Genomic DNA, 20177 nt, shown 5'->3' with positions numbered 1-20177 from the left:
TGTCTTACTTTCTTGTTGCATGCAAAAACATTTTTATTTGTTTTTGAACATCTGTTTTTAAAACTTTGAGTTCCAAATTCTCTCCCCTCTTCCCTTCCTACCCACCCTCCCTAAGAAGTCAAGCAATTCAACATAGGCCACATGTGTATCATTATGTATAACCCTTCCACAATACTCATGTTGTGAAAGACTCACTATATTTTGCTCCTTCCCAACCCATCCCCCTTTATTGAATTATCTCCCTTGACCCTGTCCCCTTTCCAAAGTGTTTGTTTTTGACTACATCCACCGCCATCTGCCCTCCCCTCCATCATCCACCCATTTATTTTTATCTTCTTCCCTCTTCTTTCCTGTGGGGTAAGATTCCCAATTGAGTGTGTATGGTATTCCCTCCTTAGGCCAAATCTGATGAGAGCAATGTTCACTCATTCCCCCCTCATCTGCCCTCTCCCCTCCTCCCACAGAACTGCTTCCTCTTGCCACCTTTATGGGAGATAATCCATCCCATTCTATCTCTCCTTATCTCCCTCTCTCAGTATGTTCCTCTCTCATCCCTTAATTTGATTTTATTTCTTTTAGATATCTTCCCTTCATCTTCAACTCACCCTGTGTCCTCTCTCTCTCTCTCTCTCTCTCTCTCTCTCTCTCTCTCTATATATATATATATATATATATATATATATATATATATGTATGTATGTATATATATATATACATACACACATAGATATATACATACATACACATTCACCCATATATATACATAAACATATATGTATGCATATTCCCTTTAGCTACCACAATACTGAGGTCTCATGAATCATACACATCATCTTTCCATGTAGGAATGTCAACAAAACAGTTCACCTTTAGTAAGTCCCTTGCAATTTCTTTTTCTTGTTCTTTTTCTTGATTACCTTTTCATGCTTCTCTTGATTCTTGTGTTTGAAAGTCAAATTTTCTATTCAGTTCTGGTCTTTTCACTGAGAGAGCTTGAAAGTCCTCTATTTTATTGAAAATCCATATTTTGCCTTGGAGCATGATACTCAGTTTTGCTGGGTAGGTGATTCTAGGCTTTAATCCTAGCTCCATTGACCTCCAGAATATCATATTCCAAGCCCTTCGATCTCTTAATGTAGAGGCTGCCAGATCTTGGGTTATTCTGATTGGGTTCCCATAATAGTCAAATTGTTTCTTTCTGGCTGCTTGCAATATTTTCTCCTTGATCTAGGAGCTCTGGAATTTGGCGACAATATTCCTGGGAGATTTCTTTTTGGGATCTATTTGAGGAGGCGATCGATGGATTCTTTCAATTTCTATTTTGCCCTGTGGCTCTAGAATATCAGGGCAGTTCTCCTTGATAATTTCTTGAAAGATGATATCTAGGCTCTTTTTTTGATCATGGCTTTCAGGTAGTCCAATAATTTTTAAATTATCTCTCCTGCATCTATTTTCCAGGTCAGTGGTTTTTCCAATGAGATATTTCACATTATCTTCCATTTTTTCATTCCTTTGGTTCTGTTTTATAATATCTTGATTTCTCATAAAATCGCTAGCTTCCACTTGCTCCAATCTAATTTTTAAAGTAGTATTTTCTTCAGTGGTCTTTTGGACCTCCTTTTCCATTTGGCTAATTCTGCCTTTCAAGGCATTCTTCTCTCCATTGGCTTTTTGGAGCTCTTTTGCCATTTGAGTTAGTCTATTTTTTTTTTCAGTTATAAATACACTGTTTGGTGAAGGGGCTTGTTAGAGGTGAGAAGGATCGTTCTGTACACAGATGATCAATATTAAGAGACGCTAATTGACCAGACTGGACAGAGACAGAGACAGACAGACATCTTGTACTCTCCCCCCACCCGCCCAGCAGAGCATGGCACGGGGAGCCCCTCGATCACGTCCTGGGTTTGGTAACACTTGGTCAGCGGGCGGGACAGCTGGTGAGGGGCAGGTCCTCAGTTGGGAGGGGATGCCGCGTGCCAGCCGATACCCTCAGAGCAGGAAGAGGGGCATCCTGGAATGGGCGCTTGTGGCTTGAAGTCCCTGGGAGAGGCCGAGGCAGGTGTACTGGTCTCCTCACACATCGCTCAGGGCCTTGCGGGCAAACTCAGGCAGCACAAAGGCCGCGCGGTGGATGTCCGAGTTGTAATATTTGAGGTTCATTTTCTCTACTTGCTCCTGGGTCAGCTGCTGTACTGGCTCCCGGAAATTAGTGCTCGGGGTCTTGCTGCAGAGCATGAAGCCAATCTGGCCGCTGGGGTAGGTGGGGATGGTGCAGTAGGCATATTCCACAACAGGGAACAGAGACTTGCAGAAGTGACGCATCTCCTTGATGAGGTCCAGATGCAGCCACTGGCACTCACCCTGACAGCAGAGGATCCCGTCATCTTTCAGCGCTGTCTTCATCAGCTGGTAATAAGACTCTTTGAACAAACTCTCAGCAAGACCCATGGGGTCCGAGGAGTCAGTGATGATGACATCGAAGGCATCCTGGTTCTGCTGCATGAATTCAAATCCATCTCGAACGTGCAAGGTCAGCTTTGGGCTGGAGTAGCCCACGGCCATGCCCGGCAAGTATTTCTTAGAGACCTGGATCACGTCCTCGTCAATCTCACACTGGACCACAGACTCCACAGATGGATGCTTCACCACTTCCCGAAGGACTCCCCTGTCCCCACCACCAATGATTAGCACCTTTCGTGGGCTGGGATGGCTGCAGAGGGGCAGGTTGGCAATCATCTCCTGGTACGAGAATTCATCCCTCTCTGTGCACTGGATGACTCCATCCAGCACCAGGACGTTGCCGTAGGTCTTACTGCGGAAGACCAGGATCTCCTGGTAGCGGGAGCGCTGGTGGTGGAGCAGCTTGTCCACCTGCAGGAACATGGCCTGGCCCGGCCACAGGCTGCACGTCTCCCGGAACCAGCCCTCGCGGATGGCGGGGGCCCGGCCTCCATGGCGAGGCCGGGGGACGCACAGGCCCGTGGCGGCCGCAGCACAACGGGGCCAGCAGCGCCCGCCCGTCTGCCCTCCCGCCAGCCCGCGCCGCAGCCTAACCCGGGGCGGCCAGACGAGTTAGTCTATTTTTTAAGGTGTTGTTTCCTTCAGTGTATTTTTCGGTATTTTTTGGGGTCTCCTTTAGCATGTCTTTGACTTGTTTTTCATGGTTTTCTCACATCCTTCTCATTTCACTTCCCAATTTTTCCTCTACTTCTCTAACTTGCTTTTCCAAGTCCTTTTTGAGCTCTTCCATGACCTGGGACCAGTTCATGTTTTTCTTGGACGCTGTTGGTGTAGGCTCTTGTACTTTATTGACTTCTTTAGGCTGTAGGTTTTGGTCTCCTTTGTCAGCAAAGAAAGAATGCAAAGTCTGAGACTGAATCTCGGTGCGTTGTCGCTGCCTGGCCATATTCCCAGGGGGAGGTGCCAGCTCTGCCACACCAGCACTGCTCCTTCCCCAACCCCCAACCTGGACTGGGCTTAGATTCTCAGCAGGCCTTGCACTCCTGCTCTGATCCGCCACTTAATTCCTCCCACCAGGTGGGCCTGGAGCCAGAAGGAACAACAGCTGTAGCTGCCCCACCTCCGCTGCCCCTGGGGCTGGAAGCCGAACCGCGAACTCCTTCTACTCCCGCAGCTTTTCCCACTAACCTTCTCCACAGTCTTTGGTGTTTGTGGGTTAAGGATTCTCGTAACTGCCACAGCTCACTGATTCAGGGTGCTAGGGCCCCCTCGCCCGGCTTCTGGTCTGGATGGTCCACGCCGTTCAGGCTGGGTTCTGCTCCACTCCGTTCCCAGCTCCCAGCTCCGTGTGGGATAGACCTCACCCAGAGACCATCCAGGCTGTCCTGGGCTGGAGCCCTGCTTCCCTCTGCTGTTTTGTGGATTCTGCCATTCTAGAATTGGTTCAGAGCCATTTTTTATAGGTTTTTGGAGGGACTCGGTATAGAGTTCACACTAGTTCCTGCTTACCAGCCGCCATCTTCTAGTTAAGTTCTACTTATGGGATTTTTGAGGTCACTACTGCAAAACCCACCATTTCACAGAGGAGGATACTGAAACCCAAACAGGTGTAAGGAATTGGCCAAAGTCATACAGACCAACAAGGTCAAACTCAAATACAAAAGTGTGTGGAAGCCACAGACTTAGAAAATCTCATATTACTATTATCTATATTTTGAAGTATTTTTTTTTATTTTGTTAAATACTTCCCAATTGCATTTTAATCTGGTTATGCCATACTCAGAAGTGTTGCAGATGCTTGTGGCCCAGGGCCCCCATGTTTGGCACCTCTGCTTTGAATTGTAAGAGGCTGTAAGAAGACAGTTCCTCTCTCTGGAGTTTCAGTATATGCTGTGCTTATCCCCAAAGCACTTTGAATCTGTGTCAAAGAACTAGGTAGCATTTTTCATATCTTCACATGCAAAATAGGAGAGAAAATTATGAAATAATTTTTGATGAGAAAATCTAATGCCACTAACAAACATATCAACATGTAAATATATATGGGGGGGGGGGGAACTGTAACTACAACAAAGCCTACATAGATTTTATTTTTAGATTTCGTTTTCCATTGAAGCCTGTCAATTAAAAGTCATTTTGATGTTTTATAACAAAAAAAGCAATTTTTTTCATAGTTTTTGTGTTCTTTTATAAATATCTGCTTCAGACAGCCTCAGGAGGCTAGGTGTGATATAGATAAACCTTTGGTTACAGTGCTTGAAATACTCCCAGGAATACTTTTATTCAGATTGTATGAAAGAAATTTATGGAGAAAATCACCCTGGAAATATATTGTAAGAATAAACAACATAAATTAATAACCATAAACAATTAATCACTGCATGGAACATTTCTCCAAATAGTGAATAAGAAGAGAAATTCAATTTAGGGGATTTCTGAGTTTTATATCTCACTTACATCTAGAAATTTAGCAATTATGGAAACAGTTGACACTAGAAAGATATGAAAACAAATATGCTAAATCCTGTTTACAAGGAGGACTTGTAATATGATATTTCAGAAGGTAAAAGAGCTGGAATTACAACTAAGTATAACCTACTCAGAAAAGCTGAATATAATCCTTCAAGGGGAAAAGATGGTATTCAATGAAATGGAAGACTTTCAAGCATTCTTGATGAAAGAACCAGAGACAAATAGAAAATTTGATATTCAAACACACGACTCAAGAGAAACATAAAAAGGTAAATATGAAAGAGTAATCTTAAGGAACTAAATAATCTTAAACTGATTACATTCCTATATGGGACTATGACACATGTACCTCCTAAGAATTTGGTCATTATTAGGGCAGAGGGCACAGATGTGAGTCAATTATGGGTGGATTATCTCCAAAAATGAAGGGGTGAGGAAGAGGGATGCATGGGGAGAAGTGGGGAAGGGCAAGGTGGAATGGGGAAAATTTTATCACATGAGAAGCATTCAAGGAAGAACTTTTATAGGGGAGGGGAAGTGAGGGGATATTGGGCAATTCTTCTCCATCTCATTGAAATCAGTTCAAAGAGGGAAGAATGCAAACACTCAATTGGGCATAGAAATCTTTCTTACCCAACAGACAAAGAAGAGTGGAAAGAAACAAGAGATATGGGGGAGAGGCAGTGACATAAGGGAGGCAGTGGTCAGAAGCAAAGCAAATTTTTAAGAAAGGACAGTATAAAAAATAAAGAGAAGGATAAGAAGAATAAAATTAGGACTAGCAAAATATATAGTAATCATAATTGAATGTGATGGAATGAGCTCACATATAAAACTAACAGGGAGAGCAGAATGGATTAGAAACCAAAATTCAACACTATATTGTTTATAAGAGACACACTTTAAACAGAAAGACACAGAGAGAGCTAAAAACAAAGGGCTGGAACAGAATCTATAATGCTTCAGTTGAAGTAAGAAGTACTCAAGATCTCAGAGAAAGAAAAGGGAAAAACAGACCTATTTAAAAGAGATAAGCAGAGAAACTACATTTTGTGAAATGCACAATACAAAATGAAGTAATATAAAAATATTTAAAAACAAATTTTTCTCATAAAGGCATTTTTCAATCCTATAGGGAATTGAGTCAAATTTATAGAAATAAGAATCATTCTCCAAGTGATAAATGGTCAAAAGATATGAACAAACAGTTCTCATAAAAAAAATCAAAACTATCTATACTCATATGAAAAAAATGTTCTAATCACTATTGATTAGACAAAGGCAATTTAAAACAACTCTGAGTACCACCTCACATCTATCAGGAATTGGCGAATGCTGGAGGAGATAAGGGAAAGTAGATAGAGTAATAAACTCTTTTGGAGGTGTAAACTGGTCCAATCATTCTGTGGGACAATTTGGAACTATGACTAAAGAATTTGAAAACTGTGTATAGTCTTTGATTCAGAAATACCCTTGCTAGGTTTGAACCCCAAAGAGATCAAGGGAAATAGAAAGAAAAAGGACCTTTATGAACAAAAATGTCTGTTGTAGTTCTATTTGTGGTGGCAAAGAATTGAAAATTGAGTAGGTGCTCATCCATTGGGGAATGGCTGAACAAGTTGTGGCATATGGTTGTGATGGAATATTATTGTACCATTGTGCAGTAAGAAATGACAAGGGGATGGTTTGAGAAAAACATGGCAAGACCTATATGAGTTGGTGAAATGTGAAGTGAGAACTAGGAGATCATTATGAACAGTAACAAGTGTTATGGTGATGATTAACTGTGAAGGAATTGGTTGCTCAGATCAATACAATGATCCAAGACAGTTCCAAGTGAGTTATGATGAAAAATGCCATCTAAAATCAAAGCTACAATTCATGAACTCTGAGTGCAAGATAAAGTATGGTTTTCTTCCTTTCCTTAGTTTTCTTGCTTTTTGTAATATATGGACTTATATTTTGCATTATTTCACATTTACAATGGATATATTGCTTGCATTTTCAGTACCTGCGGGAAGAATGGGAAAGAGGGAGAGAATTTGGAATTTGAATTAAAACAATACTTTAAACATAAATAATATATTTGAAAAAAAGAATTAATATTTGTTAGTAGAGATTTTTTTTTTAGGGAGGCAACAGGAGACATATTTTTTGAAGGAATGATCAATGATGTTTTAAAAAGATAATGTCACAAAACTGATTATGTAAATAAAAAAGAGACCAATATATATAAATATATATAATATATAAAATATATAAACATATAAAATTTATAAAAATATATAAAATTTACAAAATTTAGAAATATCACATATAATCATTTCTTGAATCTGGAATGACTTTTTTCCAATTTTCACTAATACTGGCAAATCATATCTCTAAATTTAGGTACATCTCCCCCTTATAATTCTAAAAGTGTTCTTGACTAGAACATCTTGGAGCCATCTCTCTACTGCTACTGCCTGGAGTCCTCATTTTGGTGTCATCAGCTACAGTTGCATCTTCTCTATACTCATGATTGGCCCAATGGTTATCCATTATCAAGCAACTTTTATGCTATATATTTTTTATTTTTAAAAATAAATTTATGATTTAATTTTAACATTCTTTTTTTTAATTTTTGAGTTCTGAATACTCTTTCCCCTTCCAACCTTCCCTGACTCCCTGAAAAGGCAAGCAATATGACATCCATTATACATGCGAAATAAGGCAAAACATATTTCCATATTAGCCTATGTTGCAAAAATAGTAGGAAAATGTTTTAAAATGAAAAAAAAATATGCTTCAATCTGCATTCAGATTTCAATAGTTATCATTTTGAAGGAGGGTAGCATTTTTCATCATAAGACCTTCAGAATTGTCATGGATCATTGTATTGACCAGAGTAGCCAAGTCTTCACAGTTGATCATCATTACATATTGCTGTTACTATGTATAAGGTTCTCATGGTTCTGCTCACTTCACTTTTCATCAGTCTTCATTAAAAAGTCTTGTCATGTTTTATCTGAAACCACATTGCTCATCATTTCTTAAATCACAAAAGCATTTCATCATAAGCATATACCACATTTTGATCAGTCATTCCCCATTTGATGGGCTTCTCCTTAATTTCCAATTCTTTGCCACCACAAAAAAGAGTTACTATAAACATTTTAGAACATATGTCTTGTGTTATTCTGACTGTGGCTCCATGATATTTGAATTGTTTCTTTCTGGCTGTTTGCAATATTTTCTCCTTAACATAAAAATTCTGGAGTTTTCCTATAATTTTCCTGGGCAGACAGTGGTACAGTGGAGAGACCTGGACTGAGAATCAGGAAGATTAATTTTCATGAGTTCCTATCTACCTTCAGACATTTACTAGCTGTGTGATGCTGGACAAGTCATTTAACCCTATTTGCCTCAGTTTGTCATATATAAAATGAGCTGGAGAAAGAAAGGCAAAGCACCGCTGTATCTTTGTCAAGAAAATTCCATTTGGTACCCTGAAGAGTCAACATGACTGAAATGACTCAACAACAACAAATTCCTGAGAGTTTCCAATTTGGGATCTCTTTCTGGAGGTGATCAATGGATTCTTTCAATTTCTATTTTACCCTTTGGTTCTAGAATATCAGGACATTTTTCTTTGATAATTTCACAAAAGATGATATCTAAGTTTTTTTTTTTTTTACTGTGGATTTCAAGTAGTCCAATAATTCTTAAATTATCTCTTCTTGATCTATATTCCAGGTCAGTTATTTTTCCAATGAATATTTCACATTTTCTTTTCATTCTTTTGACTTTGTCTTATTGATTCTTGATGTCTCATAGATTTGTTAGTTTACATTTGCCCAATTCTAATTTTTAAGGAATGATTTTCTTCAGTGAACTATTGTTTCTTTTTTTACTTTTGGCAAATTCTAGTCTTTAAAGAGTTATTCTCTTCACTGAATTTTTGTACATTTTTTTCCTTTTGACCAATTCTGTTTTTAAGGAGCTCTTTTATTCATTATTTTTTTCTGCCACTTTTACTATTTAGCCTGTTTTTAGAGAATTTTAGTATATTTCTTGTGCCTCCTTTACCAAGCTGTTAATTCTTTTTTTTCATGATTTTCTTGCATCACTCTCTTTTCTTTCTTCAAATTTTCCTCTAGCTCTCTTAGTTGATTTTTTAAAATCTTTTTTGAGCTTTTACAGGAATTATGTTTGGGTGAGACCAAGCAGTTTAAACTTTGTGGTCTTCTTCTAAGTTTGTTTTGATCTTCCCCATCTCCATAGTAACTTTTTATGACCAATTTTGTTGTTGTTGTTGTTTCTTTCTATTTCCAGCCTATTCCTTGACTTTTACCTTTATGTTTAAGTTGGTTTCTCCAGGGTGGAGGGATTACTGTCTCTAGCTCCAGGCTTTTTGTGCAACTGTTTTCAGAGGTAGCTCCAAGTATCTTCAAGTTCTCAGTTCTTCTAAGGTGATATGACCTAAGGAGAGGTATGTTTTCTGCTTTATTAGCTTGTGTTCTGATTTGTGAGTGATCTCATGCATTTATTTCTCTCCTGGGACTATGACCAGAATCTGTACTCCCCTTCCTCTACAAGCTACTGTGATGCAGTGATGTGACTTGGATTAGTGTATGGATAATAGTCAAGAGTCTTTCCCAGTTACCAGCAAAAGGACTCATGCAATCTACTCTCTACCAGTTGTCTAACTACCTTATCATCTCTGGATTGAAAGCACTGAAGGTGTTGCTGCTGATTCAGTTGCCCCCAAAGCCTGCTGCTTTGTTGCCCAATGTTGCCTGCACCAGACTCTGCTCCACTCTTACCCAGTGTGACACACTTTCCTGCCAGCCTTTTTAGTCATCTGGGACTAGAAAATTGCTTCATCCCATCCTTTTGTGAGTTCTGCTACCCCAGAGTGTGTTTTCAGTTATGATTTAAAGCTCTTTGGAGAGGAATTTGGGATCAGGTGAGTCCCTGCATTTTTTCCAATATATTGGCTCTCTCCACCACCAATATTTTCCACAGAATAAGTAGACTGGAAAGAGTGATAGCATACCTCTGCATCCTCTGAAGTTTACAGTGAGGCTTCCATTGGACTTTCCTGAGAACAATTTTACCATATCTTTGTCTGGAAAGTATCAGGAGGCAAAACTCTGCCCATACTCCAAGGAAGTGACTCCTATAGGCCAATCCCTCTATTGTCTCTATTTGAATATAGTTGTGTTTTTGAAAGGGAAAAAGTAAAAGGTAAAAACTAAGCTCTCATGATGTCGAAGTCATGCCAACCTTGTATAACATGATTTCAAATGTTGTCACCTTCCTGGTCATTCTCTAATCATACCCCAGTTTGTCTCTGTCCTTCCACAAAAGTACCATATATAACCAAATAAAATCATTAAGGTGTGTTCTTATTTTGGGCCCTCTAGATCTCTTAGTGAAGCTTATACTCAATGAAATATTGTCTTTTTTGGTTGCCAAGGCTTACATTGCTCACCTTATTCACTACAACCCCAATATCTTTTTCATATGTAATGTCTCCCCCATTAGAATGTGATCTCTTTTAGACCAGATACAGTTTTACTTTTCTATTTTTGTTCCAAGTGCTTAGCACAGTGTTTTGCACAAGTCATCAAGCATATATTAAGCATTTGCTAGAAGTCAAGCAGAAAGGCTTTATAAATATTCATTCATTCATTTATCCTTAGGAATTGACACCCAATTAATCCTTTCCAATCCAATATATTTTACCCTATGTTATATTTGGGCAACTAGATGGTACATTGGATAGAGTGCCAGGTCTGAAATCAAGGGTATTCTTTTCCTATATTCAAATCTGGCCTCAGACACTTACTAACTCTGTGACCCTGGGCAAGTTACTCAACCCAGTTTGCTACAACACTATTCAACAACTTACTACTGCTACCTTCACAGTTATCTTTTTTGTCATTTAAAATGACAAAAATCAAGAAAAAAAACATGTACCTCCTATTTAGGAAATGACTGAATAAGCTACAGTATATGAAGGCAACAGAATATTATTGTGTCACCAAGAGAAACCTGGCAGGTTGGCATGAATTAATGCAAAGTTAGGAAAAGCAAACAAAAAGAGCTGAAAGATTCCAACAATGTTATAAAGAAGACATTCAAGATGGCAAAATTCAGGTCAAATACAATGAACCATGTTGGTAAGGAGCTTTTCAAAATCAAAACTTATATACTTCTCTTTTGTTGTCCGGTCACTCTATTAAATGTGTTTTCTTAAACTGTTTTCTGCGAATATACTTTGGAATGGAAGTGGTATTGGGTTGCATCTGTTGTGTCAATAAAAAATGTATTAATATACATTAATTTAAAAGAAAAATAATATAATAAAGCCATGTAAATCAAGAGCAAAGTTGTCATTCTGTTTGCCAAAAGAACAGAATTGTCACATGTTTATATTAATAATGTCCCATGTTTATATATTTTTAAATTGGCTCATTTATTAAAAAAGTTTTACTTTCAACCTCCTTGTCCCCAAATCCCACAGTTCTGTCAAATATGCATTGAAATAGGGCAAGTGAAGACAAGGATGAGTCCAGCAAACCTGGAAATGTATACATATCCACTTGTCCAGAGAGTCTTGCTCTGCCCTCAAATCTATGTCATTCATTTACTCATACATACTTTTCCCAAAATATATTTGACCTTAAAATATGGAGTGAGAAGAGTACATGAAGAAAATGAAAGTAAACAAATGGTTGAGGCAGTTGTAAATGAAGAGTAATTAACAGTAAAATGGTTGGAGGAGGCAATCAGCAAATATTCATTGAAGTCAAATCAATAAGAATTAATTAAGCATTTAGTATGTGCTACGTGCTGTGCTAAGTGCTAGGAGTATCAATAAAAGTGAAAAGAAGAGAAAATGCCTGTTCTCAAGAAACTTACATTCTTAAGGGGGAAAACAACACATAAAAGGAAGCTGAAAAATACTGAGAAGCTATCTTTCACTTTCCGTCTTCTGGATATAGACCTTTTATTCCTCCAGATAAACTGTGTAATTATTCTTTATATTTCTACAAAATATCCTCTTGAGAGAGATCATTAAATCTTTAAAAAATAAGTAGTATCACTATTTTATTGTATTAACAGAGTCTAACCATCATAATCATTTCTTCAGTTGTTTAAATCTTCCTTTATTCCTGAAAATATTTTTGTAACTGTATTTGCAAAAGCACTGTGGGTGAGCTTAGTAGATTAACAGTCAAATAGTTTATTCATTTTGTAGTTATTTTAAATGACATTTCCATTTTTATATTTTCCTCCTATGTTTTATTATATATAGGGAGGCTGATGAATCTGTGGGTTTATTTTGCATCTTTTTTACCTTACTTAAGCTTAGTTGTTTCAAACAATTTTCTGTATCCAAGTCTCTAGAGTTCTTAAAGGAAACCATCATATCTTTTTCTACATAGAGCCAAATCTATGTCTAATTTGCTTATGTTTATTTCTGCAATTTCTTTTTAATTATTTAGAAATGTTTTGCTGAGACTTTAAAGATCATTATCACTTCCCAATGACTATTCCTCTCCAATAAACTCTGGCCTTATAATTAAGATATATATAAGCCAAAAATCTTATTGACCCAATTGCCCAAATATGACAATGTATGACTCATTTCAGAACTCTAGTCTACCACTTCTCTGCTAGAGGCAGAGGTAGGATTCACATTACTCCTCTAAAGTCATAATTGATCCCTAAATCGATGACAGATCCATTATTCTTTGAGTCTCTTTCTTAATCTTTTTTCCTAGGTCAGTTGTTTTTTGTTCTACACATCTCTTCAATTTTTCAGTCTTTTTTTTTTACTTTCATGATTATTTCTTGTTATATAATTCAGGTTTGGAATTTTAATCTCTATTTTATAATTTGCTACAATGTTCTAAGTTCTGTTCTAACACACACATCCTTCTTTGGACTTTTACAATCCAAATTTTATTTTGTATTTCTTTTAAATCAAGTAATTCTTATATTTCTTCATTCATTTATTGTATTAGGCTTTACCACTACTCTCTGGGTTCTTGTAGTCACTCTATTCTCTCTTCTAAGATTCTAATTGAAGTTGGTAAAGAATAATTCCCTTATGGGACATTTTTATTTCCTGGCATTCTTTTACTCCATTGAATGCTTCATTGCAAATGTTTTTCCTTGTTCATTTCTTCAGTATCTTTGCTGCTCTTCTTCCTCTGGGGTTTTCTTTCTTATCATGTTGTTTAGTTGTCATTTTCATTTTAGTTTAGTTAATGCATTACTAAATGTTTTGAGGTGATGTAGGGGTAATGGAGAGCCATAGCACTGAAGTCCCTTGAAAATTTTCTTACTTATTTTTATAATTTGTAAACTATTATGGACTTCCATCAACTATATTTTCAGTGGAAAGATTGTCACACCAAGCCACATCTTTATATTATTTTAACATTTCATATTATTCATGTAAGTGGTATAGAAGCCTGTATATGGAGAAGCTATACATCAGCATTGGGTGGTGATTATAATCTCTGACTAATAAAAAATTAGATTTGTAATTTTCTAGTCAAGTATCTTTTTTCTGAGACTTATGTAAATCCAAGAACCAATAAGGAAATCAATAAAATCACTCCTACCTAATAACAGTTCTTGAGGAAGTAACAATACTTATTTCCCTAATTGATTATGATACTCAGGAAACAATATAGCAATGAAACAAGAAAAAAAGCCACCAACTACGTCATATTTATAAAATAGGATTCTTCCTTGTTATTTCCCATAGTTGTATAGAGAAGCTCCACATTTTAGCAGAGCAGAAAGCCCTGAAAATTCTCAATTGCTTGTAGTTTCTAGATCATCAGAGGTTCCTCAAAAGTACCAGAGGTTCTGACTTTGAAGGTTACAACCCTATCCTACCTATCACTATCAATTTCCAAGGTCTAGTCCAGTCCTATGATTCATGGATTCTCTAAAGAGCTCACAAAGCTGGAAAAAGCAACTTTTAGTTATTGGATAGCTGTCCGCAAACTATACTTTAAAAATATTAAAAAAATAATAATATGTGAAGGACAAAGCACACATGAAGATATCTTATTGAAACTTTGATTCCCTCTTTCTATCAACTATATAGCTGATATCTTTAAAGGAATCTTTTGAGAGGGCAAATTCAAATGATTGCTAGATTTTTTTTCTCTGTAATTATCTCCCCTTAGATAATACATGAAAAACAGGAGTTCTAATTCTGGAGTCAGAGGACCTGAGGTTAAATACTACCTCCATGCGTTACCTTGCACAAGTCACTAGATCTCCCTGGGCTTCCATTTCCTCAACTGTAAAATGAAGAAGGGTTGCCTCTGTCAGCCTCTGATCTCCCTTTCAGTTCCAAATCTACGATTCTATGACTATACATTCTATAATTAATTATGACTTTTCTGGTGTCTAGAAAACTGCACTGTACATAGAGAATACTCAATTGATGGTAGTGGAGATGAAAGTGATGTTGTTGACTAAAATGACATCTTGAATCTCAGGTCATTAGAATTGACAAATACAAAGGCGATCTCATCCAGCCATCTTATTCAAAGTCTGGAGAGTGACATGTATATGAACACTCTCACAGTGTTCTTCTCAAAACAAAATATTTTTAGTGATTTCCTTTTTGGGCTAATTAGATCTAGTGACTTTTATAGCACACTGAAATTTTCCAATTATATGTCAGTGGAATTGAAATCATTTTGTAAGTACAGCATATTGTGTTCAGAAGTAATAATAATTAAAATTGGGACTGAGAGTAAACTGAATCAGATCAAACAAAAATTAATCCAATAAATGAACTTTGTTTTAAATTAGTATCCAGAAGTTAAATGTCTTCCTAAAATATACTGAAGCAAGACACTGTGTAGGATAAACATCCCTATATTGCAATAATTAAGCAAACTTGGAAGTGCAGTTCTCTGTTGACTTTCTTTTATTACCTTTTACAAGGATTACCTGTTCCAGTTGCCCAAGTTATAGGCAGGAGTTGAAATGAATCATAAATTTGCACTGAACCCTGTGAGCCACAAATTGGAGCAGATTTGATTTTTTGGCCCATTTCACCCATCCTTTGAAGAGCCAACTTCTCATTGACCATAGGAGGCGGTTTTCCACCCCAATGTTCATAAAAGATAATTTGGGATTGTATCTGTTACTCTTGCTTCTTCTTTTGTTTTCACTTCCCCTCCCCTCTGCCCATTGTGATTCCTCTCAGTGAGTATTGTCCCACAGCATAGCTCCAGAAAAGCCACCATTTACTGTGATATACTTTGTATATGTATACTTTCCAGTTTAGCCCACCAGAGGAAGAAAAATAAAGAAAAGAGAACTAGAGAACTAGGTTCTGTTGCCATGAAATTCACATGTAACTATGAAACAAAATTCTCTTTATTTCACTTTGTGTGTGTGTGTGTGTGTGTGTGTGTGTGTATGCATTTTTGGAGGGGGAGAAGGTAGGGCAATTGGGGTTAAGTGACTTGCCCAAGGTCACACAGCTAGAAAGTGTGTCAAGTGTCTGAGGTCGGATTTGAACTCAGGTCTTCCTGACTCTAGGGCTGGTGCTCTACTCATTGTGCCACCTAGCTGCTGCTTTATTGCACTTTGGGATGTGATCTGCTGACCATAGACTGGTGAGGAATGACTATGATGTTCTCCTCTGACAATAGGGGGTTTCCTACCCTATGCTCACATTTCAAAGGAGTTCATGTGGTTTCTGAAGGAAGATTAGAGGAAAGATGACATTGATGAATCTAACAGCTTTGAATTATCACCAAGGAGTTAAATACTATGGAGCTCAAGCCATCTTTATAAAATGCGTTATACTCATTCCCTTAATGTCCAGCAACTCACCCCACTTTCCAGGGATCAGCAGGCCATTAATTTGTGTACACTTCTGTCACCTGAAAATTTTCAAAAAAATAAGTTTATCTCTATTTATCACTCAATAAGCATGTATTGTGCAGCTATGTGTGAGGCACACCTCCTACCTTTCCAGTTTTCTACCATCTTACTCTCCTTTTTGTACTGTATGATTCAGTGACACTGGCCTCCTTGTTCTTCGTTACACATGACATCCCATCTCTCAACTTTAGCTTTTTCATTGACTGTCCTCCATCCTCATCTCTGCTTCCTAGCTTCTCTGGCTTCCTCCAACTCTCAACTAAGTCCCACCTTTTTCAAGAAGCCTTTCTCAGGCCTTAATCTGAGCACCTCTCTCAGTTATCCCAAATTTATCCTTTATATATCTTGTTTGTACACAATTGCTTGCATGTTGTCTTTCTAACTAGATTGTGAGCTCGTTGACAACATGGACTTTATTCCTTTCTTTGCATCTTTTAGCCCAGTATATGGCACCTAAGAGGCATTTAATAAATTCTCTCCTTGAGTGCCTGAAAAAACATTGCCCCAAGTCACCTGCACAGAGTTATAGCCATAAAGTGTAAGAAGGACAAATTGTGCCCAGAACTTCCTGACTCAGAACTGCTCTCTCTAGCAACTCACTATCACCACTCAAATCCAACCAGTATAGTCATATTAATTAAACAATAAGATGCAGGTGAAGTAACAATAATTGCCAGAAATAATATTGGATCTGGAGAAGAAAGGGTGTACCATACATCTATTTTCCCAGTAGAAAATGGAAGACTAAAAAATAAAACAATAATAATAATAATTGGATTATATTTATAAAAATTGAAAAAGAAAATAAAATAGGATCTGTACGCAATATCATATAAATAATCAGATATTTTAAAGAGATATGGGGAGGTCAATTTTCCCTGTTTTTCATTATTACAGGGGAGAGTGAGATACACTGATTTTTAAAGGGATAGATGATTGACTTTTTAAAAGCATAAGTAAAATATTTTAAAGATAATATAAATGCAAAATAATTTTTAAATGTACAATGAATCCACAAAATTTAGGTTTTTTTTCAGTAAATAATAATAGCTAGCATTCATATAACATTTGAAAGTTTGCAAAATGGTCAATAGATATCATCTCATTTTATCATCACAGCAAGGCTGGGAAGTAATTTTTTGGGAAGTTATACTTATCTCCCTTTCACAGATGAGGAAAATAAGTCTAGGGGAAGTTAAATGATTTGCCCAAAGTCATACAGCTAGTAAGTGTCTAAGGTTGGATTAAAATTCAGGGCTTCAGGATTCAGGGTCCAACACTCTATCCACTGTGCCACCATTACCTCAAAAACAAAATTCAAGAAGAAGAGATATTCCATTTATGATAACAAAATCCATTAAATACCCAGGAATTCACCTACATAGGAAACATGTAGGGCTTGTGTAAATATAATTTAAAACTATTCCATAAGAGTAAAAGAAGACCCAATTAATTGGAAAAAAAATATTCTAAATTAATTGGCAAGGCTGTGCCAATATGGTAAAAATTAAAACCCTGCCCAAATCATTTTACAGATTTACTGCTATACTAATCAAATTAGCTGAGATAATTTATAAAAGTAGTCAAAATTTCAGGGTATCAATACATCATAAGAAGTAGCTACTCCTAGTGAAGCTTGGTGCTACAAGATCTTATGCTAGATAATTTGCAAAACAAAAATATCTGGTGTTGCACAAAAATAGAAAAGTAGGTGAGTGAAATGGACTAGTTATGAAAGACCTGGAAACAAATGCCCAGATAAGTCTAATGTGTGATAAACCAAAGAATATAAACCACTAAGGAAGGAGATTCTTTATTTATGAAGAACTACTGGGAAATCAGGAAAGAGTCTGGTCAAAACAAATTCTTTTAGATCTGCATCTTATGTTTTATACAACAGCAAACTCTAACTAAATGAGCTATCTAAATATAAAGAGATATGACCCAGAAATACGAGGGGAGAGATTATTTCTTTCACAACTGAAAAGGGAGAGGGGGGTGTCAAAATTTATAATCAGACTGAAGATAGAAGAGACTATAAAACACAAAGTAGAGCCAAGTATATACAATAAAAGTTTTTTTTTCAAAATTAACATTGGTGTATAATAAGAAAATATGCCAATTCAGAAGAGATTTGTTCATTGAACTTCCCTAATAAAAAATTTTATGTCTAAAACCATAGAAAATGTATGCAAATATATGTCATTCCCAATAGATAATTAAAAGTTATGAAACAGAGTTTTTGAAAAAAGAAAAACCAATTCTCAATAGCCAATTTAAAAATACATTCACAATCACCAATAATCTGAGGAATGATGATAAAAACAAGCTTGTGATTTTGGCCAGACCCTTCAAGCTATATAAAAGGTGATACAAGATGGGAAAATTCATGGTTGGAGGTACTAAAAGTAGGCAGATACACTGACCCACTGTTGAAGGGCTGCATTAGTATAACCATTGGAGGAAATAATTTGGAATTATGTGAAGAAAGTTGCTAAATTAGTTTTACTTTTCATTCAGAGAGTCCATCACCAAAACTATGCCCTGTTCAGTTGATAAGGCCTACCTCAATTTGTGGTCCACTGCCATAGTCTTTGAGAAGCCATACTTCATGTCATGGTGAGGAAAAGTCCTTGAGGTTAGACGTTACTTCATCTATGTCTTTCTATCCTCCAATGCTAAGAGTACTGTGTAGTATGAAGAAGACACTTCACAGATGCTTACTTATTGATTTATATGGAAGAAATAAAGTTTAGGTTGCATTAGTAAAACTCTTATTTGCTAATCATAAAAGAGCATCAAACAGAGTTTGGGTCGTCAAATGTTAAGGAAGATATTGGTAAACACTGCTACATTGGACTATGTCCAGAGGGAGATTATTGAGATATTTGAGATATCTGAAAGTCATATCATATATAGAAGAACTGGGGAAACAAGATATTCCAGAGGAGGGAAAAAGACATTAAGAGAGATATTCCAGAGGAGGGAAAAAGACATTAAGAGATCCAGGATAAGTGTCTTTAAATCTTTGAAGGACTGACTTGTGGCCTACTCAGTTACAAATGTCTATTGTCCATATCAAAATAAATCAACCCATTGGCCATGTGTGACCTCCTCTCTCTCAAGAAGTGGGAGGTATGTTTAAGACTTGTCTTTTGATGTAACTATTGTTCACTGCTTTCATTAGAATTTTAATGTCTTTAAAGTTATTTTTCTTCATATTATTTTCCACAGTATGAAATTGTTCTCCTGGACCTGTTCATTTCACTCTTCATGTATTCATACAAATCATCTCATGTTTCCCTGAATCTGTCACATTTGTCACTTCTTATGGAGTAATAACATCTCATTTCGTTAATGTACCACAATTAATTCAGCCATTGGTTCACAGTTGTTGAAAACCTATTTTGATTTTAGTTCTTTGTTGCAAAAAAAGAGTATATCAGTAAATACTCTTGTACATATAAGAGTTCTCCCTCTGTCTTTGATTTTCTTTGCCTAATATCCCTGGTATGTAAATATAGATGTGGGTCTAAAGTAGAATAACAAATAAGCATGAGTCATCCAGTCTTTTCTTAAGAACCTCTAGCGGTATGACCAACCAGTTAGAGGATGGGAGGGAAGATAATTTCTCTGAGACGAATGTACTATTTAAACTCCCAATCATAAAAATTATGAGGTGCAGCTGTTTCCACAGACCAAGCCACCAAAAAGTTGAATGAGGTAACCCAATGAATAAGACCAAAGAAGAATAACTGCTAAACTTTACCATTTTCCTTCAAAACTCCTTCCCCTATTAGGCTTCCTGCTCTGGGATGAGCTTATTGGCTTGTGCTCTGGGATCCATTCATCAGTTTTCTTACTGCTACTCAAGTCTTTGCTAGCATACTCTACCCTTACCCTCACCTTGCCATTCTGTAGAGACAAACAGCAGAATGCAAATCTTTCCCCCTCAAAATCGTATCCTATATACTGAGGAAATGGAGGCATACCAATGTTCTTCCTGGAGAAACCATATGCTGTAATGTAGCATCACTCAGCCAGACTAAAGAATAGAGCAACTGGGGCTGGGCACCAGCTTATGTGGGGAGAGTATTCAAAAAGCCTGAGGGAAAGGAGACTGACTGGCATTCAGTTGAGACCAGTTCTTACCCCTCCCCCCAGAAGTCTGTTTGGGCAAGATCAGAGCCTGGTAATAAATGGAGAGAGAGAGAGACAGAGAGAGAGAGAGAGAGAGAGAGAGAGAGAGAGAGACAGAGACAGAGAGAGACAGAGAGAGACAGAGAGAGAGAGAGAGAGAGAGAGAAAGACAGAGACAGAGA

The 20177-nt window shown here is 37.1% G+C and overlaps 1 protein-coding gene across 1 annotated transcript; it reads right to left on the bottom strand.

Moving 5' to 3' along the window:
- Positions 1-1714: 1714 nt before the first annotated feature.
- Positions 1715-14241, bottom strand: LOC118854629 (spermidine synthase-like). The gene is made up of 2 exons (XM_036764955.1): positions 14207-14241; positions 1715-3049 (listed from the first exon to the last, which is right to left on the bottom strand). The coding sequence occupies exons 1-2, from the start codon at positions 14239-14241 to the stop codon at positions 2074-2076; spliced, it is 1011 nt and encodes a 336-aa protein (XP_036620850.1). The 3' UTR covers positions 1715-2073.
- Positions 14242-20177: the final 5936 nt, after the last annotated feature.

The sequence above is a fragment of the Trichosurus vulpecula genome, chromosome 6, assembly GCF_011100635.1.
Source record: "Trichosurus vulpecula isolate mTriVul1 chromosome 6, mTriVul1.pri, whole genome shotgun sequence".
Taxonomy (NCBI): domain Eukaryota; kingdom Metazoa; phylum Chordata; class Mammalia; order Diprotodontia; family Phalangeridae; genus Trichosurus; species Trichosurus vulpecula.
The sequence above is the reverse complement of the archived record's forward strand: the minus strand, read 5'-3'. Positions and strand labels throughout refer to the sequence as shown.